At 36.3% G+C, this 23,349-nt stretch overlaps 1 protein-coding gene across 2 annotated transcripts in view; it reads left to right on the top strand.

The window, feature by feature from the left end:
* Positions 1-23,349, top strand: part of TMTC2 (transmembrane O-mannosyltransferase targeting cadherins 2) — a 449,619-nt gene that overhangs the window by 367,358 nt on the left and 58,912 nt on the right. For both annotated transcript variants that reach the window (XM_030819895.1, XM_003259608.4), the window contains one exon: positions 8,532-8,595. In XM_030819895.1, the coding sequence (XP_030675755.1) occupies positions 8,532-8,595 (64 nt within the window). The remainder of the gene's footprint in view (positions 1-8,531; positions 8,596-23,349) is intronic.

Genomic DNA, 23,349 nt, shown 5'->3' with positions numbered 1-23,349 from the left:
TTCTTTTGAGAGATATTTAGGAGACAAAATTGACAGGGTTTGGTGTCCATTTGGGTGTGAGAGAGAGTGGGTGTCTCCTGGTTGTGTCTCACTTGGTTATTTACCCACTATCCCAAATCAGCAATTTAGGGAAAAGTTATAGTTCAAGATAAGGTTTGAACATACTGATTTAACTTCCCTTTTCTTGGCAAATTTCTAATGTAATGACCAAAAGAATCTATAAATGGGGGGACGGGGAGCAGGAGCTGCTCATTACAAATGTAGCAAAAAGAAAAAAATTGTCATTCCATCTGAATGAGATTAGATTGGAAGAAGTGAGATCCTGAGGCCAGCCATCAAGGGGCAAATCTTTATCTTACTGAAGACCTTCAAGAGGTGTGAAATTTGAGAAATTTCCAATAGACCCATTCCAGCTACCAGAAGTGGACAAAGATCTTTCTCTGTAGAATAAGCTAATACAAAGTTTTGAAACATATTGTTCAATCTGGCAGTTCAGGTAAGAATGACAAGTCAGAGGTATCAAAATAAAGGCCTCCGTGAAGCAGGTTTACATTAAAAACATAAGAGCCTCTTAGAGGGTCTCTAAATTCTTGTCATCAAAGTGCTTCACAAGAACACTCTGCGGTGGAAGGAGTATTAATGTCATTCCGCAGGTTTGCTTGGCCCTTTGTTTTAGAGAACCACAGTAGGATTGCACTTTCCTGCCTTCCTTGAATCTGAAGTCCTGCGTGCCTCTTATTTGTCAATGAATGTGTGTGAATGTGATGTATGGCACTTTTGAGCCAAAGCTCTAAGACTGAGTGCTTTTCCCTGTCTCTGACTTAGAAATTGTGGAAACGTAGATCCCTAAGTGACAAAAGAGAGACAAACCTCCCTCCTCATCTGCGTTGGATAGGTTCAATGATTGAGAAGTAAACTTTGTTGTCTTAATTCAGTGAGACTTAGAAGGTGTTTATTCCCAGAGTATAACCTAACTTAGCTGATACAAAATATGTCTGTGCAAAGAAATAGGTAAGTAGAAAGAGGAACATTATAGTGTCAGGAAAAGATTACTAGGGTCTCTGAATGTATAACAGCAATGGAGGTAGTGTACAATTAATGGGCTAATAATTTAACTAGAAGCTATAATTATTTAACTAATAATTTAACTAGAAGCTATAAATATTTCCCCAGAAATTGATGCAAAATACCAAAAACATGAAAGTGGTGACTGAATAAAAGATTGGAGGATAGATTGGGAACTCGCATAATTATAAGTAATTACACTTGTAATTATATATATATATATGTTTGTATAGTTCTACATACTATATATGCTCATAATTATATATGTGTATATAATTATATGCCATTTATATATATAGCATACATAATATAGTTTTATTTATGTATAAATATGCATCTATAATATAGTTTTATGTATAAATATGCATATATAATAATATACTGTATATTTGTGCATGTCATTTTATATAGCATATATGCTATATATGATTTTATTTGTGTATATGTAAATGTTAATAAGAACAGAAATTTCTGAAAAAGAGCATGGAGTAGATAAAGAATTATCCAGAGATAGAGAAAATTTCCAAAATAGGATGATCTTCATTCATCATAATGAAGGTAAAATCAATGAAAATAGGTTTGTTTCTAAGCTGTTTTCATGTAGAGACCAGCTTTTAGTTGTGTACCAAAGAATCATTCTTGCTAGTTTGTGCAGCAACAAGATTTTTTAAAGAGTGTTCTGTAACCTACAGACTCTACAAGTGGGGTTGGGAGCTCTACTCTACACAGCTAGGAATAATTCCCAACCACTCAGAATTCCCTTGGGCTCAGCAGTTTTTACAGTTCAGGAGCTGTGCCACCATCACCCACAAGGAACCCAGCAGAGTGTGCATCACATTTATTAGAAGAAGATTCTCCTGGGCCTAGCTGCTTCCCATTATGCTTACCTCTGAATTCCATTCTCTTGAGATTGCATCTGATGAGTGGAAACTGAGTCCTGTGCTAAACGAAAGTTAGAAGATCCGTGAATTTCTGGTTTCTGGCTTGCTTGAGAATGTGGGATCTTTGTTCTGGCTGATTACCAAGTGTATTCATAGGGAAGGTGATCACAGATGTTGAGTGGCCTCTCATAAAGAATGTTGACAATACATGGTGACATATTTAGTACTTCAAACAAAATGAAAAGTTACTAGATGCTTCCAGATGAGAGCATAAAAAGCAGACTGATTATCATTAAAGGAAAATAAAGGAATTTAAAATGCTAGAACACAGTAGAGTTATATCTATAGCGTTATGAGAAGAAACTATTGAATCATTTATTCTATTAGAAACATTTTCTGTGAATGGATTTATTCAGCTTTTCTGAAGAACTGAAAGCTGCAGAGTACATGAAGATATTTGATATTTGAGAGGAAATATAGAGGCACTAAAAACAAACTTTACATGGTTTACAGCATTCATAGGCTCTAGTGGAAGGGGTGTGTGTGTGTGTGTGTGTGTGTGTGTGTGTATGTGTGTGTGTTTAATCTACTTACAGGGTAAGGGATAAAAGTAGCATTTGTTCAAACATCTTCTGTCTGCCTGGCACTATACTTTGCATTTTATGTCTGTCACTCTGTTACCTCTGAGTGTACATCTGTGAAGTAAACGTTATAAATCTTCCCATCTCATAGATGAGCATACTGAGACTCAAAGTCAATACTCTTCTGTGTATTTACCATTGGTAAAGCAGGGGTTAAGGCTTAATGTAGTATGATACTGTTTTCACTTTGTCACATTGGCTGCCTCATATTTTACACCTGACTGATGGCTTACATGCCATGACTCTTGACTTTATTGATAGAGAAAACAATTTACAGAGTAACAGATTGTCAAATGTGTAAATAAATGCTCAGTAGTGAGGGCTTTCCAATATTATTAAATCATACTTTTATAATAAATTTTATAAAGTAGACAGAGTCATTGGAGAGAGAACTCCAACTTTGTATTCTCAAAGAGATATTACATTTTTAGAAGTATCATCATGATTTAGTCTCTGATGTGGGTCACGCATGCAGCTGAGATGTTTCTAGGCCTAAGTGTGGAAACTATCACTGTTCCCCAAAGGTAGTAAAAATAGCAAAACTCTACCATACCAACTGGTTCTAATTTCTTCCCTAATTTCTAGAGAGCAGAGTGAATATGTGAGAAAGAATCATTATCTTTTAATTTTTATATTCAAATCACACAATATTATGTAATCGATATATTGAAAACATAAAATTTAGAAATGCTAACATCTTTATACATTCTACTGGAAATCACATAAAATTTAAATTCTTAAATGAGAAAAAAACAGAATCAAATTGTTTTTGCAAATCAGATTGTGTGTGCTTATGTGTGTGTGTATCTTGGGGATATGTGTATATAGTTCCAGCACCCTCTGGACCATACATTTTCTTCCTTAACACTTCCAAACTTACCAAAACCACTCGAAAGTCACTGGATTTTTCAATTATAAGTTATATTTTACTTCCAGTTTACAATCACAAGGCTCTTATTTCAACCATGCTGTAATGGACCATAGGGTCTTCAGAGCAAAGTAGGGTGGCAGATGAGGTTGAAGGTGGGCGTCTTTCAACCCTGTGCCTTTCCAGTATGAATGTGCAAGTGAACATCTGGGGATATTGTTAAAATGCATGCTATGATTTAGTAGGTTGGGGTAGTACTTGTGATTTTATGCTTCTAGCAAATCCCAGGAGAAGCTTAGAACGTTGATTCTTGGACCACCACTACAGGCAAGTTCTTTCCTGCCGTTTCTCTTTCACCCGTCTCAATTCCTTCTCCTCATCCAAACATTACACCTTGAACCTAACTGGTAATTTACTACATGTGAATGTAACAGTTGACATTGCCGATACACATACCCTCTCTTTTAATTTTTTCCACTACACATAATTATATAATCTTTCTAGATATGGGTTTTAACTCTGCCCTTAGCAGCCCCTGAACAGTTTGAGGCCATGAAAGAATAGTCTTAAACTGTCATGGGGCATCAAGGAATTTTGCAGAGGGACCTTTTTAAAAATTATATTGTCAGCATAGTTTTTTCCTCTTATTGCTACATTTTTTCTTTACCACCCTAGTCTTTTGCTTTAGAATTCAGGTGGAGATACTTACAGGTCATGAAGCCATTTTCAGTGTCTTGACAGAGAAGTTTTCATCTAAGAAGGCTTAATGGTTTCATTGCAAGGATCTTTTCTGCTCCATTGTTTTTACATATATATGACTCTGGTTTCACTATTTTTAGATCTTCTGCACATTTTTATGTCTTTGATTATTTCAGTTCTACTTCTGTTCCTACTGTATAACATATCAACTAGAATTAAAATTTAGTGCTGCTTTGAGTAACGTAAAACTAAGTATCAAGAGCCTGGCAAGAATCCAGGAAAACCCAGCTATTTTCCTCTATTTTTATGTTACATGAACAACAGTCTCTCTCCAGTTAAAAAAAAAAATGCTCATAAGCTATTCTTGAAAATAATTACCAAGACTTTACTGAAATACTATCTTTTGTATGTATCCGTGGTTTTTATATTAATTTTTAATTCAAATTGACAGTTCACAACTATTAATAGTTGTAGTTAGTTTTACTTCTAAATGCCACTAGAGTTTTTATTATTTATATTTCTAAAGAAGAAATTTTAAATTTAGCAATTTTATAATTCTCACAGAATACATAAAAATGTGGGTAATTGTAAGTGGTTCTTTTAATCAGATTTGCTTCAGACATTTCATAGGGTATATTAAGTTGTTATTCTATTATATTATTGATTCCCAACTTTCTCTTTACATCTTTCTTTAGAAGACTATTGGGCCATAAACATGTGTTCCAAAATATACTTTTCTAAAATAACGCCAGGGAGTGGAATTAGATATAAGAAATATATATATTTAACAGATGCAAATTTTATAGCCCCATGTACAAAAATGGAATTCTGCAATACGCAAATGATGAAATTTGTTTATGAGTTTTGTTACTGTCTGTTTGCTTTCCATCTGAGAGTATATTTTCACTGATGGCAAAAAAACAAAACCAACCAACAAAACAAAAAACCCTGAATCTAAAGACTTAAAATATAATCAACTCACTCCAGTGATTTCTTGGGAATTCAGGGTTTACTTCCTAGTCCAATTCACAAATCCTATGTGGACTTCTTTCTTCTTCCTTACCCTTCCTGGCCCTGAGAGACCAGAGGTAATGTGAAGAGTGGGAGGTCCCAACAGCTGTGATAGGTAGGAGTTGGTAATGAGAAAGGAGCCTCTGTCTGAGTCTCCAGTTGTTGTCTATTATTGGCATAGGGATTAAATCTTTAATGCTCTAGATATGTGACATAACAATGTTGCCTCCTAGGGTGGCATGTTAAATGGAGCAAGTTGCCCTTCTGGATCCGTTGTGGCTTCCTGGTATGAGTGATTTTTCCTTCTCAACACCTCGTTCCTGGCTTTGTAAAGTGGGTTTTGATCAGAATGCAAAGTTGTTTACATCTGGCCAGCAAGATTTCTTGCAGAGCCACTGCTTTCCTCTTCACCCACCTTCAAAGCCTTCTCTTAATACTTGGACACTTGGGAAAAGTTTCCACTATATCTAATTTTGAGCTTTTAAAAATGAGATGTTTCAGGAAGTAAGAAAGTGAGCATCTGGCACTGTTTTTGCATTATCCTCATCTTTAAAATGTGGTTAATAATAATAATTGCTTCATGGTGGTATTGTAACTGGTAAATGAAATAATTCCTGGATAGAGGATTTAGACATTTTCTGTCCCGAAAAAGAAATAGGGAAGGAAGAAGGGATACGAGTATGCAGGAAGTGTTATTTTATCGTCTGCTTTAATAGTCTTGGGAACCTGAGTCCTGCGATCAGTCCCTAACAATCTTATGGTTGAAGTTCTTGACAATATTTAGCAGAATCTCTAAGCAACTGGCAGAATACTGCTAAATTCTTTACTTTTCAAATATTGATTAATGATTTAACCATCTCTACAATTAAGATTTATTAAGTGCTCCCAGGATGCTCTGTGCAGAGCCATGTATGAAATACAGCAAACACTGTAAAGTGGACATTGGACACTTCCTCATGAGTTATTCTCTTTTGTCTAGAGAATAAAATGGGGATACAAATGAGCATTCTGTGGGTGCAACTGACATATTCTTTTCCCTACAGTTTTCCATGTTCTGCCATAAACACATGCTGATTAGTAGTTTATAAAGACTATTTAATATCAGAAGCAAGATCCTAGAGTGAAAATTAATTTGCATAGTTATATGACATATATAATAAATCCTAGTGGGTTTTTTTTCTTACCTCATCAGAATTTCACCAATTCTACTTCTAGCTTAAGAAATTAAGCTTTCTAACCTAGATATTTCCTTTGAGAACTAAAGCACTGAATACTGTGAACACTTTAAAAACTAATAACCATTTTGGGGGGCAGTAAAACCTTTCAAAAATTGAGTTTATTATTATTTTCAAGGCATTTTATCTGATGGATTCCCCAGTTTCTCTTTTGATCCTTATCTACCTCATGATTAAATGTCCATAAAGATGAATATTAATGGTAGCTATACTTTCCATGTTGGGCATCTATTGGTTGATCTCACTTCAAAGTAACTGACTTCTTTGTAGTATTGAGTTACTGCAATTTCCTACCTGCACGCCTTTTATTTTCCTCAGGAGGAAACCTTTCCAGGGCATGACCTAATGAATTCTGGTTCAGATTTCCAAATGAATCTGTACCAAATTGATTCTATAATTTGGTGGAGGGAACCTTTATTAAATACCCTAGTGAGGGAATTTTTACTGTTTCATACCAAACTAAAGTACTTCTCTTGACATATTGAAATTGAGCTTTAACATTTATGAGAATATAAATTGCAACAGCACATTGTAACATGTCACGGGTCCAGTAGAGCCTTAGGTCAAGGGTTTTTACTTTCTTTATAACCTCTATTAAAAATAGCAGTGTTTTTAATTATTTTTCATTGAAAAATTAGAAAAATATGTCCTACTCTCCAGAGAGATGTTATCTTCAGTTATTTCCATAATTTATATGGTTGCATGGGGTATGTTTTTATAGTTTGTATTTGGCTTGACCAAAGTGCAAATCCACTTTTATAGATATGGCTAGTTAACCTTCTCTTTTAAAACTTGAATATGTTTTTCTAATTGAGAAAGTTAATTTTTGTGTTCTCTTCATCCTTGTCCTGTCATCTTCTTGTCTCAATAGCTTCTTTACATCACAGCTTCAAGAGAGCACGACTCCATTTTAACTGCAGGACCCCCAGCCATTTACTATTATTGTCACATCATAGATATGCTATATACATCATCTGAAATTGAATTTGGCATTTTCTTGTAGCATTTTTTCTGTACCCTTCAAATATTGCCACCAGATTCCATCTCAACCTCCACAAGCTTCTTAGATCTTATTACCTGCCATCTTAGAAGGTCTTCTAAAGCAGCATGATATGATCAAAAAATATATTGTATATTAAAGAACGACTGGCTGGACTTCCTTAGAACCCTGCTTCTGGTAATGACTCGGGTGAACCTAGGTCTTTTCTGTGAATCGCAGAAATAGGCAGTGAACAAATCTATCTGTAAATTTCAGTGCACATCTTATTTGTACAAGTCAATTGCACTACTTACAGGATTTGGCTGTGAGCAAGAGAAACTGACTGTAGCTATTTGAAGGCTATGGGAGCTACAGAATTCACTGTAGGCAGGAAGGCTTAAATCGGCAGGAAACAAGGTAGCCTCAGTGGCCCAGAAGTGAGATATACAAAAGCAGTTCTTTACAGGAAGAGTCTGGCTAGTAAATAGTCCCATTGCTACTACCATTGCGAATGAATTCTGGCCATCCTTTCATCTTTCTGTCACTTAGGAATGAAAGTCCTAAGTAACGAGAACATCCAGTTAGCTGAGGTTAAGTCATGTGCTATAACCCTGGTGTCCAAAGTCCAAGGGGAGATATAATCTGGACTTTTTATTTTTTCTGTTAACTACACACCATGGAAAGTTCCCTCCATACTGGAAAGAAAGTGTCTTTCTAGACAGATGTGGAATTTTGAAAGTCCTGAAGATCTTTACTGTTTTCATAAAACGAAAGCAGTAATTACTAATTTTGACAATTTATTTTTAAAATTGAGATTTTTCTGGGGTATCATGTTGATACTGGAGAACCCCACCACTATAATATATTACCTAGTTTTGCATGGAAAAGTAGGATAGCTTTTCTAATTCCTAATATGTAAATGTGAAATAACACCCGCTGAATAGGATTATGCTAAGATACTATTTATAATGCCTTAAATACAATAACAAGTGCAATGCAAACACTCAATTTTTAAGTCTTTTTCTGCTTGGGCAATTTACTGTTTGGTGTGACCAGAATTTTTTTAAAAGTTAACATTATTTTGCTGCACAGTGATCCTATTTGTAATTCTAAAATAAATAATATAGTTTTATTTTATTTTTTCTTTTACAGACAGGCTAGCCTCAATGAAGCAGCCGAGAAGTATTATGATCTGGCAGCCAGGCTGAGGCCTAATGTAAGTACTTTCCTAGCGAGAAACATTTTCAGAGGGACAGACTCAAAGCATATGATAGGTGTAAGACATAGAAGCGTCGTGATATTGGTTTTTTGTTGTTTTTGTTTTGTTTTGTTTTGTTTTTTCTTTCTCCCTTTCTCTCTCTCAGCTCTTATTTTGAATACCTACTAAACAGCTAATTCAACGGTAAAATCTGCCAGCCTCAAGCTTCTTTTTCTAGAGGTAGATTTGCTGTCTTCTAGCCTGTATAAAGCAACATAAGATTTTTATCACTTGAACACCGGCTTTAGCATTACTAAATACTTTGTATTTGGATAACTTTTAAAATCAACTCCTTGAAGGTTTTTTTGGCTGTGGCATTAAATACCTATTATTTTTTGATTCTCATATATAGTCAGACCTCAAGCTGTATGCCTCTTTTCTATTCCAAAGACCTCATTTCTAATAACTGTGCTTTTCAACTTTATCAAGAATGTTTTTATTACAATTTTTCTCTGGGTAATCATGCTTCTATAAAGTAAGATGGATATAAATTAGATCTCTTCTATTGAAGTAGAGTAACCATTTATGAGAAAATAAGAACTGGTTTTGCCTCGGTCTTCTAAGCACATTTTATTTGCAACACATCTCTGAACTCCAACATATTGCTTTTATTTTCATATACCTTCTGCATCTCTCACCAATGCTAAAATCTTCTACCCTCTTCTTCACATCAAGACCATCTATTGGGAAATGTAATTTTGAAACAGTAATGAAAGTGCACATGTGATGTGAGTGCAAATAATGGGATCAGTCTCATTTCTTTATAGTAACTCATCCATTGGGCAAGCGTCTATAGAGTGCCTGCTTTGTAGTAGAATACAGAGATTTCGTATCTTAAAGGACCACACAGTGTAGCAGACAAGACTGAACACAATCAACTAATTGAAATACAGTGTGTTGATTCTTCTACAGAGGTATATACAGTCTTCTGGGAGCACAAAAGAGGAGGATTAATGTTCCCTGAAAGAGACCTATGTGGGAGGTAGCTATTTTTCTTTTCAGGAGATTCATCCACTTGCAACCTTAGCGCTGAATCTCAGCGCCTCCGAGTTTTATTTGTAGGAGCAAAAAAAATATACCTTTTTCTTAAGCATCCTAAGGTTCATGGCTGAGACCCCTAAAACAAAAGAGAGATTAACAATAGAAAAGCATACAAATGTATTTAATATACATTTTACCTGATACGGGAATAGCCTTCAGAAATGATGACCCAGGAAAATATTTTTATAGACATCATGCAGAAGTATGATTAGAAGACAAAAGGTTATGATCTCATGGTAATAAATTGGGAGAAACTTAGAAAGTCCTGTTTGTTCTTCCCTTTTTCCCTGTGTATTCAGAGATAAAGTGTTAATGAGGGTCTTATTACCTACTACAGGGGAAAAGGGAGGGAGAAAGTCATAAAATGACCCTCCTTCTTCTGCAGTTTTGTTTTTTTCAGCTTAAAATACAAGGATTACAAGGAACCGTACTTTGGGTGGCCATTCTGAACCCTGTCACATTAATTATGAGATGTTTCAAGAATTGATAGGCAGTTTGCAACAGAAGAAAATAACTTAATAATCATATGGTAAGAACAATGACAGCTAAAATTTATTGAGCACTTATTATTATGTGCCAAGCACTGTGCTAAGTACTTCATTCATTTCTCACAGCAACGCACAGATACCTTTGTGATCCCTGTTCTGTGGAAGGACTGAGAAGTTAGTAACTCACCCACCATCAAAACTAAATGGAATCACACTGTAATCCAGGCCACTGAATGCATAAGAGAAAGCTTGGTGGAAAAAAATGCAGCCATATCTTAGAGAGGAAAGGCAAGCCAGAAATTTGGAAAACCTAAATAATGATAGTCATTTTATTTATTCAGTAATATTTACAGAGTACATGGTATTACTTTAGGCAGTGGCCATACAGCAGTGAACAAAATGGTTAGGAGCTCACAATGTAGTCTGAAGAGAAGGAGCTAGTATGTCAGACAGTGATAAGTGCTTTGGAGAAAGCTGGAGAAGCACAAGTGGGTTAAGAGTTACAGCAGGGAAGGAGGTGGCATGCACTAGGCAAGGTTTTGTAAATGCCCTAGTCGGGCAGCTTTGTGCAGTATTTCCAGGAAAAGGGTTGAATTTGAAGTCTTATTATTACAACTTCATGAAAGGCAGAGATCAGAGTTTTTGTTTTTCTTTTTTTATTGCCTTCACATTAATAGAATGCTGTGAGTATACATAATGCATGATAGTTAAATGCAATTGTATTTTGAGTACTAGTCACTTGAGTATCATGTTGATTTTTGGTCAAGTGGTTGGTCAAATGATCATCTTCAGCCTATTATAATGGATTCTTGAGAGACGAGATACCTGAGCTATCTGACCTGAACTAAAAAATGAAAGACACTTGGATATTACAAGATTTGAGTCTGATTTGTGAAATGGTTAATTTTAAAAGACTAACCAAATCATAAAATCAGTATTTAATCTCCAATTCAAAGCCATTTTTTTCTGAACCCTCAAAATGTTTCTTCATAAACTCCCTGCAGACTGCCTTTGAAAATATGTTTTTTCAAATGATACTTTCCTTATCTGGCAACAATACTTTTTAAATGGACGGGATAGAATAAAATGTTCATATTTAACAGTAAATAAATGATGTTACAACTGATGGATCAACAGATATGGTTTTTTCCTAATCTATTTTCAGAATTGTGCTTTGACTTACAGTATGTGGTCTAGGTGAGTAAAACACCACAGCACAGAAGAAACAGTGATAAAATACAAACCATGGCAGTAATATAAATTTCTCCCATCTAAGTACTAACCAGGCCCGACCCTGCTGAGCTTCCAAGATCATACAAGATAGTAATAATAAATTTCTGTTCTGAAATGAAGAGACCTATTTAAACAGTAACCGTGTAATGATTTATTAGCAATGACACATCTGATCTGAATTAAAACATTCATTTAACATTTATCCTGTTAATAGCTGTTTATTACCTTTGTTCATAAAAAACATTCTTTGTTATTTCTCTGCTTTTAACTTAATTTGTTACCTGCCTATATGATAGCATAGCGAACAGAATTCAACTCCAGTCTTCTATTTAAATAGTTCCATTGTCTTTTCTAGTTTTCCTCCCTACACAGTAATCTAATCTTACTCTTACTTTTTCTTCTAAAGCATTTTCTTCTATTTTTAAGTACCCCTGAGAAGGTAAAAATCTGTAGCTGTATGTGAAAGACTCTGTGAATGTTTCAGCAATGTTCATGTCAGGTCACTACTATGCAAAGTAAAATATGAAGCTGCAACCTTCATTACAGTCATATTAAAAAGCTTGCTGGTTGTCTGTGGGATAGTCTTTCTTAATAAAATACCTATTCCATTTCTTCAATATGTCCCATGATGAATTTCTTTATTTTTTCTATGATATGAAAGCCATATTTTCCACATAATTTACTTTGAAATTCTTAATTGTATTTTTGCATCATTTTATATATGAAGAATTCCGGTGATCAAATACTGAAATAATGAAAGATGTCTAAATTAACAGGCACAAAATAAGTTTTAGGTTCTGATATTGTCTCTTTATCAGAGATGTTTAATACCTTGTCGTTTACCAAAATACATAGTTAGAGAAGTCTATTTATTACAAAATGACACCATTACCATTTTAAAATTTTATTTACTTGATTTTTGGGGCTGATTTTCCTAAAGTTAAACCTTATAATACATTAAAACATGTTTCTATAATAGGAAAACTCCTTACCGAAATTGCCATTTTAAGTTTTTTTAGTTTTAATTTTTGTTTTGTTTTGTTTTAAATAAATTGATCTTTCTTTGGAGGTTACTTTAAATAGACAACAGTCTTCTCTGTCTTCTCTCTCACTAATGGGCATTAAAAAATGCTGACTCTCAAGGACTAGAGGGGATATTAAATGAAACTGCTTTGTTCTTCCTGTGGGAATTAAGCCAAATTCTGCATTAACTTATGGATTTTTAAAAAATGGTTAATGTGAAGAATGGGAAATTTGCATAGTACAAAGTCACCTGATTTTACTTGGATTTTAGTAAACTCTGGAGTTAGAAGAGGGTAATTAGCAATGATAGATCTGTACATCTTGTATTTTGGGGAATGTAATTGTTTTTAGTATGAATTTATTCAATTTATTTTTTATCAAGTTCCAGCTTTATGTAAGACTGTGCCAAATGCAGTAGGATTTGAAAGTTATGAAAAATTAACCTTGTCCTTAAGAAATGTACAATCTAATGTGAGGAGGGAGTAGAGGAGAGAACACCGGAATCTCAATCCTCAATCAGGGCAGTAAATAATGGCATGTAATAAGTGCTTTGTGAGACACATGAGCTAGGTGTAAGCAAAGTGCACAGGAGAGAGAAATGACATTCAGCTGAAATGAGCTGAAGAGGCACTGAGTCACAGTTGACAAGCTAAGAGAAGGTCAAAATGATAGGATGCTTATAAGTAAGGATTTTAGCAAGAACAAGGAGAGAATTCTGGCAGGGAGAACTATACACATGAACGAGGGCAAGGGGCAGGGTACAGAAAGGAAGGGTATAGGGGAAGATAGAAATGGAAACTAGCATAAAACTACGTGAGAGGTAGTGGATACCATACTAAAAATGTGGAGTTTGTATTTTAAAATGTTATTAAGCAAAGTGACGTAATGAAAATAGTAATTTAGGATGGCCATTTATATGATGAAATGAAAAATGTCGGTTGTGTTTGAGGAAATAGAGTTGGGAGATACAGCCTTGGGAAAACTAAATAAAAGGTCATGGTAATAGTATAGGCATAAGGTAGTGAAACTAAAGTACAGAAATTGAGAGGAATGGAAAAGAACATAAGGATAAATTAAGCAATAGATTATTTCAAAAGATGTGAATAAGATAATTAGTTGGCCACCATATATGTTCCAAAATTTTGATTTTAGGTAATCTGGAAGAAAAGAAATACCACAAATATAAAAAATTGTAATCAGAGGGCTTTATTTATTCTAAGAACAAAATGTTTAGACTGAGCAAATTCTGAGTGAGAGAATTTGCTTACTCTAATTTTCTCATGGGGCATTCCTATCAAGGAAGGAGTTAGAAGAAAGGCCGTAGTTAGGGATAGAGATGTGGGAGTCATTTGCAAAAAGGAAATGGTACCAAATAAGTGGGTAACATCACCAAAGGAGGGAATGTACAAAAGAGAAGAGAGTCAATTTCAGGCATTTGGGAAATTCTATATTTCAAATTTAGAATAAGGAAAGGCAGCCAAGACAGTGATAGGGCATAGAAAGCAAAGTTGATGAGCAGGGAACACTGCTGCAAAAAGGTAAAGAAAAATAAGTACAGAAAAAGTCCATCGACTTAAGAGAGTAAGGATATTTGTGCCCTTTGGGAGTGCAGTTTCACGTAAGTGATGTGAGCAGTTAAGGAAGTGGAGAATTGGAAGTGGGTGGTGTAAGACTTACTCAGTAATGATGTTTGGAAATAAATATTCAGTTTGAATTTATTACAAATTAAAGATAGATGTTGAGATGTTTGTGTCTGTGTGTTAAACAGGATACTAAAAATGTGTGTATGCATGTGAATATGAGACTGAAAATGTGTCCAAGGTGAGGGGGGGAGCAAAGGAAATATCAGAGATATTTAAGGATTGCTTCCTCCCCGGTGACTGAAGAAGAAAAAGGAGACTGAAGATACAGAGGGGAAAACAAAACTAGAAATAGAGGGGAGATAACTTTAGGTAGTAAATTATTTCAGTTATGCTCATTTGGTTATCTGCTAATCCTGTGGGGGAAGAAAGGATAGAATTTTATGTTAAAGACTCATGGACAACTACATGTTCTGAGGAGCACAGTAGGTAATATTTGATGCAGGCCTGTCCTATCTACGTGGAATAAATAAGTACCAATGAGGACACATTTTTTTGGTGATCACTGGTAGATTACTTCTAGTTTGGACTCAGCTCTCTGATTTATATGCTAACTGTTGTGTTTGCATTTTGCATTTCTAATATGTAGAATATTTTATAAATATTCCATGTGTATTTAGTATATATGAATTAAAAGGTGAATATCTTTCAAGGATTATATTATCAATAGAGAACTTCACATATGCATTATATCTTTCCCAGGTACTTAGAACATATATTATTTCAGAACGTTATTATAAAATCAAGGCCAGTGTTACCCATTTGGGCTCTTTAGCAATGATTATATGTCAAAAGATTAAACTGAGAAACATGGGAAGAGAAGATTCAAATAAATGAGCTTATTGACAAAGTGCAGCTGTGTTATGAGGTAGTTCACATATTCTGTAATATATTACTTTCAATTTGACTATCGTTTTTATAGTGAATATGGTGGTAGGGAAATGACTGTGGAGTGGAAATAACCACTAATACTGAGCTCTGGGGGAAAAGATTAATTATTTAATTGAGCTATTATTAATTGAAAGGGATATAAAATTTCCCACCTATATATGTATGTTCTAATGGAGAAGATATTGTTCAACCCTAATTAGAACAAAAAAACATAAAACCAAGTTTAATGGAACAGATTCAGATTTTAACATATAAAGGATTATTATGTTGTTGGAAAAAAATGGCAAGGTTAATAATAATTTGTCTGGGAAGCAGTTAAACCACATTTCTGCTTGTAAATGGGGGAGGAACCACATGGTCTCTCCCAAAACTTTCTACAAGCTTCTGTGATGTGGGAATACTACATACCACGTGTCTCTTGACTTTTAGGCATTGATTTTATGTGGATCCCAGAATCACCAGATTGACTTTATGAGTAAAATATGTTTTAATACTGTACATATATATTTCACCTTGACTGGTTTTTTCAGTTACAAATACATCCATATATTTTATTTATTTTTTTATTTATTATTTATTTTTCCATAAGTTGGGGTACAGGTGGTATTTGGTTACATGAGTACTTTAGTGGTGATTTGTGAGATTTTGGTGCACCCATCACCCGAGCAGTGTACACTGCACCATATTTGTAGTCTTTTATCCCTCGCCCCCCCGCCCACTCTTCCCCGCAAGTCCCCAAGGTCCATTGTATCATCCTTTGCGTCCTCATAACTTAGCTCCCGCATATCATTGAGAACATACGATGTTTGGTTTTCCATTCCTGAGTTACTTCACTTAGAATAACAGTCTCCAATCTCATCCAGGTCACTGCAAATGCTGTTGATTCATTTGTTTTTATGGCTGTGTAGTATTCCATCATATACATATACCACAGTTTCTTTATCTACTCGTTGATTGATGGGCATTTGGGTTGGTTCCAAAATTTTGCTATTGTGAATTGTGCCGCTATAAACATACCTTTTTCAGATAATGACTTACTGTACTCTGGGTAGATACCCAGTAGTGGGATTGCTGGATCAAATGGTAGTTCTACTTTTAGTTCTTTAAGGACGCTCCACACTGTTTTCCGTAGTAGTTGTACTAGTTACATTCCCACCAGCAGTGTAGAAATGTTCCCTGTTCATCACATCCATGCCAACATCTACTATATTTTGATTTCTTGATTATGGCCATTCTTGCAGGAGTAAGGTGGTGTTGCAGTATGGTTTTGATTGCATTTTCCTGATCATTAATGATGAGCATTTTTTCATATGTTTGTTGGCCATTTGTATAACTTCTTTTGAGAACTGTCTATTCATGTCCTTAGCCCATTTTTTGATGGGATTGTTTGTTTTTTTCTTACTGATTTGAGTTTGTTGTAGATTCTGGATATTAGTCCTTGGTGAGATGTATAGATTGTGCAGATTTTCTCCCACTCTGTGGATCATCTGTTTACTCTGCTGACTGTTCCTTTTGCTGTGCAAAAAAGCTCTTTAGTTTAATTAGGTCCCAGCTATTTATCTTTATTTTTATTGCATTTGCTCTTGGGTTGTTGGTCATGAAATCCTTGCCTAGAAGGGTTTTTTTTTTTCAATATTATCTTTTAGGATTTTTTATAGTTTCAGGTCTTAGGTTTAAGTCCTTAATCCATCTTGAGTAGATTTTTGTATAAGGTGAGAGATAAGGATCCAGTTTCATTCTCCCACATGTGGCTAGCCAATTATCCCAGCAGCATTTGTTGAAAAGGGTGTCCTTTTCCCACTTTATGTTTTTGTTTGCTTTGTCGAAGATCAGTTGGCTGTGTTTGGGTTTATTTTTGGGTTCTCTATTCTGTTCCATTGGTCTATGTGCCTATTTTTATACCACTACCAGGCTGTTTTGGTGTCTATGGCCTTAGAGTATAGTTTGAAATCAGGTAGTATAATGCCTCTAGGTTTGTTCTTTCTACTTAGTCTTGCTTTGGCTATGCAGGCTCTTTTTTGGTTCCCTGTGAATTTTAAAATTGTTTCTTTCTAATTCTGTGAAGAATGATGGTGGTATTTTGATGGGGATTGCATTTAATTTTTTGATTGCTTTTGGCAGTATGGTCATTTTCACAATATTGATTCTACCCATCCATGAGCATGGAATGTGTTTCCATTTGTTTGTTTCATCTGTGATTTCTTTCAGCAGTGTTTTGTAGTTTTCCTTTAGAGGTCTTTTAACTCTTTGGTTAGATGTATTCCTAAGTATTTTATTATTTTTTTTTTTTTGCAGCTGTTGTAAAAGGAGTTGAGTTCTTGATTTGATTCTTTGCTTGGTTGCTGTTGGTGTATAGAAGAGCTACTAATTTTTGTACATTAATTTTATATCCAGAAACTTTGCTGAATTGTTTTATCAGTTCTAGGAGCTTTCCAGAGGAGTCCTTAGGGTTTTCAAAGTAAATGATTATAACATCAGCAAACAGTGACAGTTTGACTTCCTCTTTACCGATTTGGATGCTCTTTATTTCTTTCTCTTGTCTGATTGTTATGGCTGGGACTTCCAGTACTGTGTTGAAGAGCAGTGGTGAGAGTGGGCATCCTTGTCTTGTTCCAGTTCTCAGAGGGAATGTTTTAACTTTTCCCCATTCAGTGTTATGTTGGCTGTAGGTTTGTCATAGATGGCTTTTATTACACAGGGTATGTCCCTTGTATGCCGATTTGCCGAGAGTTTTAATCATAAAGTGATGCTGGATTTTGTCGTATGCTTTTTCGGCATCTATTGAGATAATCATGTGATTTTTGTTTTTAATTCTGTTTATGTGGTGTATTACATTTATTGACTTATGTATGTTAAACTATTCCTGCATCCCTGCTATGAAACTGACTTGATCATGGTGGTTTATCTTTTTTATATGTTGTTGGATTCAGTTAGCTAGTATTTTGTTAAAGATTTTCATATCAATAGTCTTCAAGGATATTGGTCTGTAGTTTTCTTTTTTTTTTTTTTTTTTTTTGAGATGGAGTCTCACTCTGTCACCCAGACTGGAGTGCAGTGGTGCTATCTCGGCTCACTGCAAGCTCCACCTCCCAAGTTCACGCCATTCTCCTTCCTCAGCCTCCCAAGTAGCTGGGACCACAGGCGACTGCCCCCATGCCTGGTTAATTTTTTTTTGTATTTTTTAGTGGAGACAGGGTTTCACTGTGTTAGCCAGGATGGTCTCAATCTCCTGACCTCATGATCCACCTGCCTTGGCCTCCCAAAGTGCTGGGATTACAGGCATGAGCCACCGCGCCCAGCCTGGTCTGTACTTTTCTTCTCTGGTTATGTTCTTTCCTGGTTTTGGTATTAGGGTTATGCTGGCTTCATAAGGGTTCCTTCTTTACCTGACTTGTAGAATAGTTTCAAAAGGATTGGTACCAATTCTTCTTTTCTAGTAGAATTCTGCTATGAATCTGTCTGGTCCTGGATTTTTTTGTTGTTGTTTTTGGTAATTTTTTAATTACCATTTTAATCTCGCTGCTTGTTATTGGTCTGTGTAGGGTATCTAATTCTTCCTGATTTAAGCTAGGATGGTTGTATCTTTCCCAGAATTTATCCATCTCTTCTAGGTTTTCTAATTTATGTGTGTCAAGGTGTTCATAGTAGCCTTGTCTGATCTTTTGTATTTTCAGTGGTATCAGTTGTAATAGCTCCTGTTTCATTTTCTTAGTGAGGTTATTTGGATTTTCTCTGTTCTTTTCTTGGTTAATCTTGCTAAAGGTCTATCAATTGTATTTATCTTTTCAAAGAACCAGCATTCTGTTTCATTTATCTTTTCTATTGTTTTATTGTTTCACTTTCATTTAGTTCAGCTCTGATCTTGGTAATTTCCTTTCTTCTGCTGGGTTTAGATTTGGTTTGTTCTTGTTTCTCTAGTTCCTTGAGGTGTGACCTTAGATTGTCAATTTGTGCTCTTTCATTCTCTTTGATGTAGGTACTTAGGGCTATGAACTTTCCTCTTAGCACTGCTTTTGCTGTATCCCTGAGGTTTTGATAGGTTGTCATTATTGTCGTTCAGTTCAAAGAATTTTTAAATTTCCATCTTGATTTCGTTTTTGACCCAGTGCTCATTCAGGAGCAGGTTATTTAATTTCTATATTTGCATGGTTCTGAAGATTCCTTTTGGAGTTGATTTCCAGCTTTATTCCACTATGGTATGAGAGAGGGCTTGATATAATTTCAGTTTTCTTAAATTTCTTGAGGCTCGTTTTATGGCCTATCATATGGTCTATTTTGGAGAAAGTTCCATGAGCTGTTGAATAGAATGTGTATTCTACAGTTGTTGAATGTAATGTTCTGTATATATCTGTTAAGTCCATTTGTTTCAATGTAGAGTTTAAATGCATTGTTTCTTTGTTGACTTTCTGTCTTGATGATCTGTCTAGTGCTGTCAGTGGAGTATTGAAGTCCCCCACTATTACTATGTTATTGTCTGATTTCTTAGTCTATTAGTAATTGTTTTATAAATTTGGGAGCTCCAGTGTTAGGTGTGTGTATGTTTAGGATTGTGATATTTTCCTGGTGGACAAGGCCTTTTGCCATTATATGATGTCCCTCTTTGTCTCTTTTAACTGCTATTGCTTTAAAATTTGTTTTGTCTGATGTAAATGTAGCTACCCCTGCTCATTTTTTGTTGCCCATTCTCATGAAATGCCTTTTTCCTCCCCTTAAGTTTATGTGAGTCCTTATATGTTAAGTAGTCTCCTGAGGCAGCAGATGGTTGGTGAGTTCTTATCCATTCTGCGGTTCTGTGTCTTTAAGGAGAGCATTTAGGTCATTTACATTCGATGTTAATGTTGAAATGTGAGGTACCATTGCATTCATAGTGCTCTTTGTTGCCTGTGTACTTTGTTTTTTTGTTTGTTTGTTTTTTTGTTTTTGCTTTTCAACATGTATTTTTGTTTCATAGATCCTGTGTTTTGATGTGTTTCCAGGATTCTTTTCAAGATTTAGAGCTCCTTTTAGCAGTTCTTGTAATGGTAGCTTAGTAATGTGTATTATCTCAGCATTTGTTTGTCTGAAAAAGACTATCTTTCCTTCACATGATGCTTAGTTTTGCTGGATACAAAATTCTTGGCTGATAATTGTTTTGTTTGAGGCGGCTGAAGATAGGGCCCCAAGCCCTTCTAGCTTGTAGGGTTTCTGCCCAGAAATCTGCTGTTAATCTGATAAGCTTTCCTTTATAGGTTACCTGGTGCTTCTGTCTCATGGCACTTAAGAATCTTTCCTTTGTCTTAACTTTGGATAACCTGATGACAATGTGTCTAGGTGGAGATCTTTTTGCAATGAATTTTCCAGGTATTCTTTGTGTTTCTTGTATTTGAATGTCTAGGTCTCTAGCAAGGCCAGGGAAGTTTTCCTCGATTATTCCCCCAAATATGTTTTCCAAGCTTTTAGAATTGTCTTCTTCGCCAGGAACACCAACTATTCTTAAGTTTGGTCATTTAACATAATCCCAGACTTATTGGAGCCTTTGTTCATATTTTTTTATTCCTTTTTCTTTGTCTTTGATTGGGTTAATTTGAAGACCTTGTCTTTGAGCTCTGAATTTCCTTCTTCTACTTGTTCAATTTTATTGTTGAGAATTTCCAGAGCATTTTTCCTTTCTAAAAGTATGTCCATAATTTCCTGAGTTTTTTGTTGTTTTTTCTTTCTGCTGTTCTGTTTACTTGAATATTTCTCCTTTCACTTCTTATATCAGTTTTTGGATTTCCTTGCATTGTGCTTCGTCTTTCTCTGGTGCGTCCCTGATTGGCTTAATAACTAACCTCCTGGATTCTTTTTCAGGTAAATCAGGGATTTCTTCTTGGTTTGGATCCATTGCTGGTGAACTAGTGTGATTTTTGAGGGGTGTTTAGGAGCCTTGTTTTGGCATATTACCGGGGTTGATTGTTGGTTCCTTCTCATTTGGGTATGGTCTGTGACAGGGAATGTCTAGAGCTAAAGGCTGTTCAGATTCTTTTGTACCACGTGGTGTTCCCTTGATGTAGTACTCTCCCCTTTTTCCTACGGATGTGGCTTCCTGGGAGCCAAACTGCAGTGATTGTTGTCTCTCTTCAGGATCTAGCCACCCAGCAAGTCTACCAGGCTCCATGCTGGTACTGGGGGTTGTCTGCACAGCGTCATATGATGTGAACCATCTGTGGGTCTCTCAGCCATGGATACCAGCACCTGTTCTGGTGGAGGTGAAATGGACTCTTTGAGGGTTCTTAGCTTTGGTGGTTAAATGCTCTCTTTTTGTACTGGTTGGCCTCCTGCTGGGATGTGGTGCTTTCCAGAGAGCATCAGCTGTGGTAGTATGGGGAGGAACAGGTGGTAGGCAGGGCCCTAGAACTCTCAAGAGTATATGCCCTTTGTCTTCAGTCACTAGGGTGGACAGGGAAGGACCATCAAGTGGGGGCAGGGCTAGGCATGTCTGAGCCCAGACTCTCCTTGGATGGGTCTTGCTGCAGCTGCTCTGGGGGATGGGGTTAGAGTCCCACGTCCCTGGAGTTGTGCACCTAGGAGGATCATGGCTGCCTTTGCTGAGTCATGTGATTGTCAGGGAATTGGAGGAAAGCCAGCAGTCACAGGCTTCACCCAGGTCCCATACAAACCAAAGGGCTCGTCTCACTTCCATCATGCCCCCCACCTACCCACCCATCCACGCTAAACAGCCCAGAGTCTGTCTGTTTCCAGGTGGAGGGCGTGAGGTCTTGAAAACTTGCCCCAGGCTACCCACCTCCCAGCTGTGAAGGAAAAGGTTTGGTTCTTCCCCCGCCTGTGTAGTCTGCACACTGGATTTGCGCTCTCCCCTAAGCTCCCCGCTAAGTTCAGGCCAGGAGGCTTCACGCCCCATTCAGGTAGTTATAAAGTTCAGCTAGAGATTTCCTTCTCCCTGTGGAGTTTTACCCCCTCCTCCTCTGGCCACCCTCCTGATGGATCCCTGTGGTGTCAGGCAGGCATGGCCTGCTTGGGGACCCAGCAAGCTCCCAGGGCCTTTCTGCTGCTTCCCCTACCCCTGTATTTCACTCGGCTCTCTAAATTGACTCAGTTCCAGGTAAAGCCAGAAATTCCTCCCGCTTTCAGCTTCTCCAATGGGGGTGTGTGTCAGGAGAGGAGGGTCTCCTTTTCCTGCTTCCACAGTTAGGGCACTCACAGTATTTGGGGTGTCTCCCGGGTCCTTCAGGAGCAGTCCACTTCCTTCAAAGTGTCTGTGGGTCCTCTCAGGATTGCTGGATTGTTCTTGGAGTTGATCTGGAGCTAAAATTCACAGCGCAAACCTCCGCAAGCTGCTCTGTCTGGAGCTGCAATCTAGTCCTGCCTCCCGTCCCCCATGACGATCTCTTGTCCATCTGTATATTTTATAGTTAGCAAATGATGTGAGGTAAATTGACAGACACACGCCTCCCCCAAAAATAGGTTTCAATCAAGAGAAGTTATTCATTTTCCCCCACATTTTATCTATTTTTATTAATTGCAACCAGGTATCATTGAAACAAGACCTTTGATCTTAGGTTTATTCACACTTACCCAAATTAGCTCCTCAAATACGTATTCTACTTCAGTTCATAGACAGGCTTCATCACATTGTTATTACTTATATTTTTTGCCATGTCAGTAGAAATTAAGTACCTAATTCCAGCAAGATAGATGTTCATTTCCCTGACAGCTTCAGTTAGGTCAGGATCAATTTTGGTCCCATCCTGCCCACATCTGTCTTCAAACTCCTTTCTACTCTAGATCTCTTTTCCAAATTATGTTCATGCTGCAGTTATTTTCTTCTGACAGGTTACAAGTCTAGTTTCTGGTGCATTTATTTCTCCCTGCTGACATTTTAATTGCTTTGTATTGTACTTCTGTTTTGCAAATTGACAAATCAGAAAAAAATGTATTTCTGAAACGTTTACTGCTTTTCTTCTCTTTCTCAAATTGTGTAAGTTTCCATGCTTAGAAGACAAGGATAGTGAATACAACCCCCTTGTTTACTAACTGTTGGTGTGGGCAAGTTGCAACCTAGACTGGGGTCAGATTGTCACACTGACCTAAACTGAATTTACAGTTTTTCCAGCCTTGGGGTATTGCTATTCATCACAATCTACATGCAATCATTTTTAAACAATATTTTTTCAATATATACTTGTGTACTCTCTGTATATATGTGTGTTTTAGATTCACAACCAGAAAGATCAAGGGAGTTGAGGCATAGCAGGAACGTCAGTAGCTCTTGGCTATGAAGAAAATCAGCTTCAGTATTGTAGTTTGGGGAACATCAAAACCTTTGGGAAATTTCAGTTAATTATATTCTCTGATTCCAACATATTTCTTTTTACTCACATTTCTTTGTGGGGGTATCTTTTGCATGGAGTTATAGC

This window comes from Nomascus leucogenys, chromosome 10, assembly GCF_006542625.1.
Source record: "Nomascus leucogenys isolate Asia chromosome 10, Asia_NLE_v1, whole genome shotgun sequence".
In the NCBI taxonomy this organism is placed as follows: domain Eukaryota; kingdom Metazoa; phylum Chordata; class Mammalia; order Primates; family Hylobatidae; genus Nomascus; species Nomascus leucogenys.
This window is presented reverse-complemented; position numbering and strand designations above follow the sequence as displayed.